The sequence below is a fragment of the Durio zibethinus genome, chromosome 12 (assembly GCF_047325235.1).
Source record: "Durio zibethinus cultivar Kanyao isolate XHJ-2024 chromosome 12, ASM4732523v1, whole genome shotgun sequence".
In the NCBI taxonomy this organism is placed as follows: domain Eukaryota; kingdom Viridiplantae; phylum Streptophyta; class Magnoliopsida; order Malvales; family Malvaceae; genus Durio; species Durio zibethinus.
In genome coordinates, this window is record NC_143173.1 from 26,046,154 (window position 1) to 26,057,762 (window position 11,609).

General features: G+C 34.8%; 3 protein-coding genes across 3 annotated transcripts; 2 read left to right on the plus strand and 1 right to left on the minus strand.

The window, feature by feature from the left end:
• Nucleotides 1-736: 736 nt before the first annotated feature.
• On the minus strand, nt 737-1,489 carry LOC111296261 (17.5 kDa class I heat shock protein-like). The gene has a single exon (XM_022890462.2). The coding sequence runs from the start codon at nt 1,372-1,374 to the stop codon at nt 895-897; it is 480 nt and encodes a 159-aa protein (XP_022746197.1). The 5' UTR covers nt 1,375-1,489; the 3' UTR covers nt 737-894.
• A 674-nt stretch (nt 1,490-2,163) lies between these two features.
• Nucleotides 2,164-2,824, plus strand: LOC111296262 (17.6 kDa class I heat shock protein-like). Its single transcript, XM_022890464.2, has one exon. It carries the CDS (start codon nt 2,261-2,263, stop codon nt 2,693-2,695), a length of 435 nt encoding a protein of 144 aa, XP_022746199.1. The 5' UTR covers nt 2,164-2,260; the 3' UTR covers nt 2,696-2,824.
• A 1,318-nt stretch (nt 2,825-4,142) lies between these two features.
• LOC111297853 (uncharacterized) lies at nt 4,143-8,246 on the plus strand. Its single transcript, XM_089741505.1, has 3 exons — nt 4,143-4,299; nt 5,002-7,489; nt 7,583-8,246. Exons 2-3 carry the CDS (start codon nt 5,369-5,371, stop codon nt 7,880-7,882), a joined length of 2,421 nt encoding a protein of 806 aa, XP_089597631.1. The 5' UTR covers nt 4,143-4,299; nt 5,002-5,368; the 3' UTR covers nt 7,883-8,246.
• Nucleotides 8,247-11,609: the final 3,363 nt, after the last annotated feature.

The following is an 11,609-nucleotide window of genomic DNA, read 5'->3' on the forward strand; positions in this document are numbered from 1 at the left end:
ATAAATGGCTTGCAAGTTTTCATGATCCTATTATCCTAAGAGAGGGGAGATTATCATCTTAATTATAACTAATATGCTACCTGTGCTTTATGTTGGATTAATTTTTTGATAATTTCAGAGCATTAAGAACTATATTACTATCACATAATACATTCATTGATTTATACAAGGGTAAACAAATAAGCAAGCGACAAATATATTATGTAATTAAACATATTATCATGAATCCTAAAGCGTAAGTATAATTAAGTACATTAAAAGATTTTTTTTGTGCAGATTTATTAAAAAGGTAATAATCAAAGGCATATATGAATACTCATTTTTTATAAAGAATTTCACGAATTTTAGTTATGAAACTTTATCTAAGTCTCTTTTACTCAAGAAAGGATTTTGGATTTATGCCCCTAGTAGAAACTCATGTGCATTAGTGACTTCCGATGCATGTGGAGCCCTATTGTGTTCCAAGCCGATGTCGTTTCTACCATGTTCACCATCTTCATATATTTTCTTTTCCTCTGTTTTATCTGGATTTGCAATAAAGAAGAGAAGCTGGCAGGGTTTTAAAGAGGAATAGAAAAAATTATATTCATTTTCTTTTTTTTTTTCTCATTTTTAATTTGGGTTTTGTGAGTATGCATTTGTTCACGCTCATTTCCAGGGAAGGTGGCTTACTCTTCCATTGTTATAATTTCAAGGTTTCGAAATTAAAAGTTGAAACACTTTTCAAGATCAGATAGAATACTAAAATAAGAGCAATATATATTGGTAATTTTACAACTAAAGCACTTATTGGGTCAGGTTTCTTTGTTTATATGACCGTGAAGATTTTATAGTTGCCCTTCAGGTTTCAATTTCTCATTCCCTCATGAAATTCTTAAGCAGAGGCAAAACCTCTCACTTGCCATGGATCTGAATGGTTCTTTTGGGGTGGTGTTTGGCCTCTTCCTTAGGAACTGTCACCGTGAGCACCCCGTTCTCCAAATATGCTGTCAGCTGATAAACCTTTGCATTCTCAGGCAACCTGAAACGCCTCACAAACACGCCACTGCTACGCTCCACGCGATGCCACGTCTCGCTCTTCACTTCTTTCTCCATGTTTTTCTCGGCCCTGATGCAGAGGACTCTTCCGTCCTCTACTTCTACCTTCACTTCGTTCTTCTTCAGCCCTGGAAGATCCGCTTTGAACACATGAGCTTCTGGGGTTTCCTTCCAGTCTAGGTTCGCAAGCTCAAACGGTGATTGGGTGGAGAAAACAGGACGAGGCGCAACGAGAGTGCCCCCATAGTGAAATTCTTGGAATGGATCCCAAATTTGCTGGTAGAGAGGCTCGTGAACGCTGCGGATACCGAAATAGCTACCCGGAACCATCGACATCTTTGTAAAACAACTAGTTGATGCTATACTTGCAATGAGAGGCTAAGATGGAGAAGTAATTTATAAGATAAAAATGGGATTCTGAATGTAAGAAAATCAAAATCAATGTTGTATAGTGGAGCAATATTAATTTCTTTTGTGTCGTTTATCAAATGATATTTCGAGAGAGGAATCCTCTTTACGAAAAAAAGAAATGCTGCATTGCCAGATAGCATTCAACCATGAAAGGATATAAACGAATATGGCATCCGAATAAATGTTGCACCTCAACCATGAATAGAACTTGTGTTCAAGCGAGACTAATCTTTTTCAGAATAAAATAAATTGCTAACTGTCCCCGAGTGTAAGACTGATGCAAGAACAATATGGACGCCATGCCGTGGTATCAGCATAACTTTGGGACCGACTTAGCCCATAGTAAATTGGGTTTGAAACACAAAGAGAAGATCAATGGACCATGGAGGAATGTAAAGTTTCTATCATGGTCCAAGATGTCTAGAAGTTGTAAGCCCATGGGTGGTGGCACATAAATTAAATCTTTGCTTGGCCCCGACCATGATCCAGAAACCTTCGCTTTCTGTGTAGTAAAAGCCGTTCCCACGCTGCCACCGAATGTGGAAGATTGTAGATGGAAGTTGATGGAAGACTATAGAGGAAACATGAAGGATCGAGCCATCTACCGATATCAATCAATCAATCATACATGTTTCAAGACATATGAATGAAAATAGAATAGCCCCGAAACTTCAAGATCCTACAAGCTAAACTCTATATATAACATCCACGGTTGTCTCTCTTCAATCAGTGAAGAAATCGCCTTAAGAGTTGTTCCCTAAAGCACCATCAATAAAGCTACTTATTTCATCACTACTTCAGAAAAAGGAAAATGTCCCTGATTCCATCTATTTTTGGCAACAGGAGTGTCTTCGAGCCATTCTCTTCAGATATCTGGGCACCTTTGAGCTCCAACAATGAGATATCATCATTTGCCAATGCCCAAATTGATTGGAAAGAGACCCCAGAGGCTCATGTAATCAAGGCTGATCTTCCTGGGCTCAAGAAAGAAGAAGTGAAAGTGGAAATTGAGGAAGGAAGAGTTCATCAGTTAAGTGGAGAAAGAAATGTAGAGAAAGAGGACAAGAATGACAAGTGGCACCGTATTGAGAGGGGACGTGGAAAGTTCCTTAGAAGATTCAGGTTACCAGAAAATGCTAAGGTTGATGAAGTGAAAGCAGCAATGGAGAATGGCGTCCTGACTGTCACAGTACCAAAGCTGGAAGAGAAGAAACCAGATGTCAAGTCCATTGAGATCAGCAGCTAGATTTTTAAGCTGCACCCATTGTCGTGTCGTAATGCTTGGTTGATTTGGTTGTGACTTTGGTTCCATTTCTGTTTTTGGGTGTGAAAAAGAGTATGTGAGAAGAATAAATACTAATGGAGTAATTGTGTCCCCTGTTTATAGTGTATGGTACGTTCTACGTTGTGAATCCTTTGTTTATTGCATGCAAGCACACATGTCTCAAAAATTGGTGTGATTTCAGTAAACTCATATGACACCAATTGATGACCTAATATTAAACTTGCCATTGTTCTCGACAATGGAAAGATCAACTCTCAGGATTAGCATCATTTTCAGGACTGAAATCGAAAACCTCTGACTATATGCTTTTCAGCTTTTTAACGGGCCAAAGGAATCATATAGATCGTATATGTATGATCAACTTTTCCAGGTTGGAAAACGAAGATCCACTCTCCGCGATACTATATATCTTGAGCCTGCATGGTAATCTTTTCCATTAATTTCATTATTTATTGTCTCTTATTCTTACAGATCCCTCACCATTTTGTCTACAATTGATATTTCACATGTATCTTTCGTATCGAAACCGATCATCCAAATTTCGCCTACACATCTGCCGTTGATTTAGGGTCTGTTATTGCAGGCCAAAAATCATGTGAACTCCTGCATAAAAACGGTCCAAAGTTGAGTTCCATCCACCACAGGTCAAGAACCCTCCAGCAGCTTGGTTGGCTGAGACCTCTTGACGGCCCAGTTCACAATCATATCTAACTATTTAGGAAACATGAATCTCTCTCGCTTTTTTTATACAGTAAACATGCATCTCAATTATAGAAATCTCTAACAAAAACAATTATTATCATAGAAAATTAAAAGGACAAGAAGAATAAAATATTTTCGCCATCTTTTTTTCCTTTATTTGTGGGGCTGAGCTTGCCTTTGCCTTGTGAAAAATAATGGGAAATTAGAGTGGTTAACCGCAGCATGCCTTTGTTGAAATTTTCCGTCATTTTATTTTTTTCTGAAAATAAGTTACGTTGTGGCCTCCATATTTAAAACCTGATCTAATAATATAATATAAAAATAATATAAATAAATGATACAAAAATAATATGATTTAAAGTTTTATATAATTTAAAATTAAAAAAATCATAAATAAAGTAAATAAAATAAATATTTTATATTTTATATTTTTACATCAATATAAATTATAATATATAATTTTTATAAAATATAATATAAATATAATATTTTATATAATACAATAACATAAATTATCACATCTAATCTATACCATTTATCGAAGTCCTTTTCTTCTATCAGCAATTAAAAAAAAAAAAAAAAACCTAAATGATGAAGTGGAAGGGTGGCTCGTGGGCCCAGTCCATCTGGATTCTCCCTCCTAGAAGTCTTCAAAGTCACAAGTAGCGGGCCCATATTTCCAGCCGAATCCCCCGCCTCTTTGCTTGCCAACTCCTCACTCCGTCTTCATTTTGTTTGCGTTCTTTTCTCTGTCACATGATCGTTTCTTTCTTGTCTGTTTGGCTGAGAAAACAAAAATGAATCTTTGAAGAAGAGGGAAAATTTTTGTTAACAGAATCATTTGTTCTTGTGCTCAATTGGCGGTAATTTTTTTTTTTTTGCTTTGCTTAAAATCTACGTTGAGTTCAGTTTGTTTGTTTTTTTGTTGTTTTACGTTTGTCAGTTTTTCCTGTTAGTTTATTAATGCTCTGTTTGGTTACCGAGAAACAAGAAGGAAATAAAGAATAGTAAAGAAATAGTTTTCTCTACATTTCTTTCTCCACTTGTAATAGTAAAAGAAATAATGCTTGCTTCTAGCTGTTAACTTCATTATAAGAGTGGAAAAATGAGAACTGTATTGCTTGTTTTATCTTGCATTTTCCATGATTTTCTCAACAGTGAAACAAAGCCTTGATTCATTGATTCTTGAATTCTATGTGGATCTATGAGATTGTGTTTGATTTCTGGAGATCGGACCTAGAGATTGACTTTCGTTTAAATGGCAACAGAAATTAGGACTTTGGGACCTTTTTTAATGGTAAATAACTATGGTTACTAATGAGATTAGTATTAAAAAAAGGCAAATCGAATGATTTGTTGGGGAATCACCTAAGTCATTTCTATTGATCCGTTGTTGTGCTGAGCTTCCTTATATTCCAATTACTGAAGCAGTAATAATCTTTTCTAATGTTACTTTTGCAATCTTTGAATGAAATTCTGTTTTCTGTCTTAGTTCCTTTGATTTTGCATTTATTTGTTTTGCCAGATGGAAATGGACCCTGCCTTATACTTTTTTTCTGTCTTAGTGCCTCAAGTTTACCCAAGGTTAAAGAATCAAGGCAAGGTAAAAGTAAAGAACGGTATTGCTTTGCCATATGGTAATCTGCCAGGTGTACCAGGAAAAAGATCAAATTCACAGCATCTTGGTCCAAACAAATTTCTTAGGGGACTGCTAGGGTCAGCCTCTCAAGGGAAAGCCAACAAAAAGAGGATGAGCTTGTCAGGTGCAGGTCAAACTTGCTGGGTTACCTACAGTGTGTAGACAGTGGAGAAAACCTTCAAGAGAAGGCATTGAATGTTGGAGTTCTGGATTGGGCACGTTTAGAAAAATGGAAGTACCACTGAAAGTGTATCCTGGCAATAACAGGCAATGATGTATCATCCACAAGCACAATGTCATCATTGAAAACAAATACAAAGTCATCCACCCTTTCTAGTGCAGTTCCCAGGGATGCTCCTGCCAATAAAAGCAAGCGACATTCTTCAACTTGCTCTAGTCTTAGCTCATCCCACAAGGATGAGCTTCCTCGAGGTGCAAAACCATCTACTCAGAAGGTTAGACACACTCAAGATATTGAAACTACTTACAAGAGCGCCTCGGGTCAGCTAAAGAAATCCAGGAACTATAAATCTTTTGGCCAAACTTATTCAGATGTAATTCTTGAGAAGGGGAAGAACAAAGACTTAGATCAGAGAATCACTTCAGAAATGGGAAATATGTCATCAAACATGAGTAACCATGGGGTCTCTCCTCTGCTAAAGGAAACTGCACGTGTTTGTGATGGTGGAGCAAAAAACAGAGTAGCGCAAAGGCGGGAAATTGATGTAAATAAAAAGGATTTGGATCAGAAGCATACTTCAGATGGGGAGGCTTCTTTATCCAAATCAAGACTTTATGCCGTTTCACTGGGTTCTAGGAAAATGTTGAGTGCTCAGAGTGACAAAACTAAGAAGAAAGAGACCCAGGAATCAGAGCTTGATCTTACTCCTCGATGTTTTCCTGGTCAGCGAAAGAATATTAATCTTCTTATTCCAAGGTCTGCCCGAAATAGCTTTTATGAAGAACCCCAAGAATTATTGGATGGGACTTTGAATGAAACAAATAGGAATAGATTTTCCTATGACTTCCTTCAGAAGGTTCGCTTCGGAGAATTATGTTCTGAAGTTCCTCATTCTTGTCCGTTTCCTCCTGGAGTTGAGATGAATCCTGAAAATGGCATGATGGCACAGGGTCTGGAGGCTTCATTTGATGCATTTCATGGGTCTGCATGCCCAAAGAAGACAGGAAATATGAGATCTCAGGGCGATTGTTCAGCAGGTAACAATATTAAATCTCAGGATGCTGATTTTGAAACTTTAAGGACACTGGAAGAAGAAATGGCTGAACTGACAACCAGAAAAAGCAGAACTACTTCTCCAAATCGTGGTTTTAGTTTCAGCTTAAATCGTATGACTAGAAGTTTCAGTTTTAAGGAAGGTTCTGCTGTCTCGCAAGTGAGCTCCACTTATGTTTCTGTCAGATCTGGTCCAGTGAGATCTGATTCTCCAGTTTTTTCGGATGATGCAAAGAGAGAGAAGGTGAATGGCCATAATAGGACTAGGTCCAGCCCCTTAAGAAGGATGCTAGACCCATTACTGAAGTCCAAGGGCTTAAATTCCTTTCGTTTCACTGACACTGTTCAGCCACCAAAAGGAAGCTTGAATTCCTCTAGTGCACAGCCAGTTAATACTAATGAATTCCTTGAGGAAGGAAAGTTTGAGTCATCAATAATTCATGCTCTTCTAGAGGTTAGAATAAAGAATGGACTCCCACTATTCAGATTTGTTGTTGACAATGGCCGTAAAATGCTTGCAACTACCATGAACAGCCTAGCATCATCTGCCAAGGGGGGATCTGATCAGAATTACATATTCTCTTCTGTTTGTGAAACTAAGAAGAAGTGTGGCAGCTGGATAAGTCAAGGAAACAAGGAAAAAAATTGTGGCTACATCCATAATATTATTGGACAAATGAAGATTTCCAACTCTCATATATCAGACTTGACTGCACAGGGCTATTGTAATGAGTATCGGGAAAGAGAGTCTGTTCTGTTTGGTGTGGGGCAAAGACAAGCAGATCAACCATCAGCAAAGTTTACACCAAATACAGAGCTTGCTGCTGTTGTCATCAAAATGCCTGGTGAAAGCAATGATGTACAGCAGGGTGATAAAGACATAATGAAGAAGGGCTTTATAGAATGTTTGGCTACAGGTGGATGCAATTGCAACTCTATGGAAAATGCAAGCTTCAATAGTACTACTGTCATTGTTCCCCTTGGTGTCCACAGCTTGCCAAACAGAGGAATACCTTCCCCATTGATTGACCGATGGAAATCTGGTGGATTATGTGACTGTGGAGGTTGGGATGTTGGTTGTAAAATACGTATTCTCTCCAACCAGAATAGCAGATGCTGTAACATTTCAAGGACATGTCAAGCATGCCTGAATGCCAACCGTCTTGAACTCTATGCCCAGGTATCCTCTTTTCTTTTTTTATTACCTTTTACTTCTCCACTCTATAATGTTATCCGGATATCTGAACTAGTTCCTGTTTTGTACTTCATGAAGGGAGAAGCACAACAGAGCAGGCCTATCTTCAGCTTGGTTCCACATAAGAATGGAGTATACGCAATTGAGTTCAACTCATCAATCACTGCATTACAAGCCTTCTTTATTTCTGTAACAGTCATAAGCTGTCAGAAATCCACTGATCTTACAGTCTTGGGTAACCTACCTGAAGGAAGAGATATAATGGAGACTGTGGTAAATGGCAGCCTTGGAATGGAGAACAAACCAAACTTTCTCCTTGGAAACGTGCCTGCAAAACATGCTGCTAACACTTCTCGTTCCCCTGTTGGGAGAGTATAGTTTCGAAGTGGGACCTGCTTTACTTTTCAGGCATAATTCTAAATTCTCAGAGGTGCAAAAATGGGAAGCCAGGTTTAACTCTTTGAAATTGCATCCTTGGTTGACAATCAACCATTAATGAGACATACAGGGTCGGGCTGTAGGCTTGTTAGACATGGTTAATCATCATGATTTTGTAAGAGGTGCACAAAGTTACCAACAGATCACTTTGTATAAAAGAAATAATATTGGCAATTCAATATGCCACTCTCACTGGTTTAATCAAGTAGGTATTTCTGTAAAGTCAAGAACAGCGAAGTCCGGTATATTATCAGAAACGCTGTAGTAATATGCAGCGTGGTAATAAAGTCAGTATTTTTGGGTTCTTTTCTTTGCTGTGGTAATAAAATGTAGACTGATGCTTTCATAAATCGGTTGGAGAAGCACGATGAACACATATAAACCATTGACCATTAATCCTCCCAAATACGTTCCCCCCCAAAAAAAAAAAAAAATGCAGTGCCGAAGCCTTACTATCCTCTTGGAACAGTCGAACCACTAATAGAGATTTTCAAAATAAAATATAAAAAATAATCCCTTTAAAAAAGAAAATGATAAGATAATTATTTAAATTAAGAGAAGTAAAAGCTCAATATAATTGGACTTAAGTGGCTAATGGATCATGGGTTTGATTTTCCAAGCTAGGTTGGTTTTTCATTAATTAAATAATTAATATTTAATTAATGACACTTGGTACATGCAAAAAAATATATTTTATTTAAAGTTAATAAAATTTTATTTTATTTATAATTTATAAGTATTTGATTAATTAAAATATGTTCAAAATAGACAAAAAAAATAAAAACATATAGTTAAGTTTATACAAAACAAATAGATAAATTTATTTAAAATGAATAGTTTTAACTGTTAAAAAGTATATATTTTTTATTTATTTAAAATAAACAGTTATGTTCATAGAAGAAAGAAATATTTATTTATTTATATAAAACTCCTCTTGTTTTCTAAAAAAACATACACAAAAACAATTATCGGAACTTTTTATTTTTTCTTTAAATTCTAGATTTTTTTTTTATAAAAATTTTACTACAAAAAATTTTATAAAAGTTCAGTGATATATGATACGTTGGTAAATATTCGGTGAACCAATTTTATTAATACAAAACGCAATTAATTACTGGATTTCATTGTATTATCAAAGTTTATTGTATGAAATCTTTTTACATACTTACTAAGTAAATAATTCAATGAAAGCATATAAAACTTTATGAAAAGTAACACCATTACATATCTTGAAAATTTTTCTCAAATTTTTAATTTTATCAAAAGTAATAATTCAAGATTTTCAGTGATTGCACCAATAAGGTCAACTCTAGATTTAGCTGCTTCGGCATAGTTTTCTTCCTCAGTGGCAATCTGTAGGTCCCTTCGTAAGGGTTGTTCAGTCAACATGATGCTTTCAGCACTCAGGTTCCTCTCAATGTCATCAGCTTTTGCTTGGCAAGGCATCAACAGTAACATATGGGGATTTTTTCTAAAGGGTGCTGCACTAAATTAATCAGCAATTAGACCTGTTTGAAACTCAAATCCAATGAGGAAATACAGGAAATTATGTTGGTGAAGAGAATAACCTAAATAAAAAAAAAATCATCCGATCAAATATATATTGAAACATTTTTTGTAAGCTAAATTCGGGCTCAAATATTGGATTTGGATAACCTCACTAATCCACTAGAAGGAAAAGGTCAAACAACTTGACAATTAATTAATTGATACGGCAAAATCCGAGAGTAGCAGGATTCAACAATGGAGATCACTGCCACCCCAGATTGTAGTGTCGTCAGTAAGCTCCTGGCTATGCTATTGAAGCTACAAATTGGATTTTAAATTCTCCCCCTGCCAAGGCATCAAATATATCAAATTCCACAACCAAAAACTGTAGCTTCCCGTGATCACCGAGCCTGACCAAAAAAATTCTCATCTCAAAGCTTACTTCAGAAGTGGAACTGAGAAATCCAGAAGCATTCGAAAGCATGTCAAAGGATAAATCAGAATACTTTCCTTTCACACGATACACCAAATTAATGAATGGGATAATTGATAATGCTGAGGATGTGAATTTGCATAAGAAAGCAGACATTATCAAAGGTGATTTATACAGTGTTGAGATTTCTGAACTGTTGAACGGATTGAGTGAATCCATGGAGCCAAAAGCTATAGGGATATAAACAAAGATGAAGCTATTAAAAAAGTCAAGTCGATATTATGATAATACATTGAAGCGGAAGACAAATAAGCTTTTGAAGAAGTAAATTTCTCACAAATCAAACATGGTTTAATTCAAGAACAAGTGGGGAAGAAATAATCTTTTAAAATAATATAATTCACTTGCATTGTCAGGATTTGAGTGATCGACATTTATTAGCCTAAAGTCAAGTTTTGCAGGCTGATTTAATTCTTTGTTTAATTTTTTTGAAAATTTTTTGAGAGAAAGTTTGATATTTGAACAAAATTCAAACCCTCCCCATCTTCCATAATATCATAAAGATCTTCTAAAAAAATGAAAATTCAACGTAACCCTCCCATTTTCCATCCATTACTTGTTCACTTTTCCTAAAAAAAATAACTTCTATAAACCATCTGAATTCTGACATAAGGAATGACACAATTATCTCAATTATTTTAAAATGACATATTCTATTTTTAATTATTGGCTTTGGATTCATACTTTATCATATTGAAACCACCAATTCTAGCAGTGTGTTTCTTTTTCTTTTCCGTGGGTTTTTTTTTTTTTTTTCTGCTATGATGAAAGATTAGTTTTCAACCATTCATCATTATTGATTCAAATTTTCAACTCCTACATGCAATAAATGGTACCATGGGAGGAACATTATTCATGAATCAAGAAAAAAAAAAAACAACTTTCTTGTTAGCACCCAAAAGAAGAAATAATTTCCTACATATCAAACTATGGAAAAAAAGTGGTTTCACCTAAAGAGCAATTATGACTTTATAAATGATTGCAAGAAATACATGTCAAGCTTATATTTTTCAAATATCTTTGAACCAAGTGGCCCTTTGAGCCAATTCAAATTCAAATTGATGCCAAAGTGGGTCCAATATTATGCAAATTCAACTAAGCAAATCCTAATAAAAAAAAGTTATAATATATGCTCACCTTATAATATTATGCAAATTCAACGCTTGCAATTTATTTTTAAACTGTAATTTTTTATAAAAAAAAATTAAATTGAACAAACAATATTTAAAATGAATCAAAGATTGCACCAAAAGTCATAGGGTCATATCTTACTTTAGTCTTTAAGAAACTATTACTGTGGTGATCTTTTCATAGATTAGATTTTTCAGCCCATAAAAGGGCTTTATTTGATTCATTTTGTCAAGTTTTCTGTGTTGAAAATTTCTTCACCAAACTTTTTTTTAAATCAAAATTCTTCCAAAGGATATTACAATATAAATAAAAAATTAATGAGTTTTTAAAGATGTTTAGTGCAAGGCAGTATTTATAAATTATTATTAAAATTAATGATTTATATATTTATATCTTATTTTATATAAAAATTATATGTTATAATTTTTATTTATATAAAAATATAAAATATTTTTATTTTATTTTATTATATATATAATATTATTAAAATTTTAAATTATATCACTTTCTTATTTTATTTTAATATCATTTTTACATAGTAGTACTCTTTAATGT

Bases quoted from the DNA above. Each gene is read 5' to 3' on its own strand.
- LOC111297853 (XM_089741505.1), top strand. From the start codon at position 5,369: ATGTCATCATTGAAAACAAATACAAAGTCATCCACCCTTTCTAGTGCA. The intron at 7,490-7,582 runs GTATCCTCTTTT...TACTTCATGAAG, and splicing joins GTCTTGAACTCTATGCCCAG to GGAGAAGCACAACAGAGCAG.
- LOC111296262 (XM_022890464.2), top strand. From the start codon at position 2,261: ATGTCCCTGATTCCATCTATTTTTGGCAACAGGAGTGTCTTCGAGCCA.
- LOC111296261 (XM_022890462.2), bottom strand. From the start codon at position 1,374: ATGTCGATGGTTCCGGGTAGCTATTTCGGTATCCGCAGCGTTCACGAG.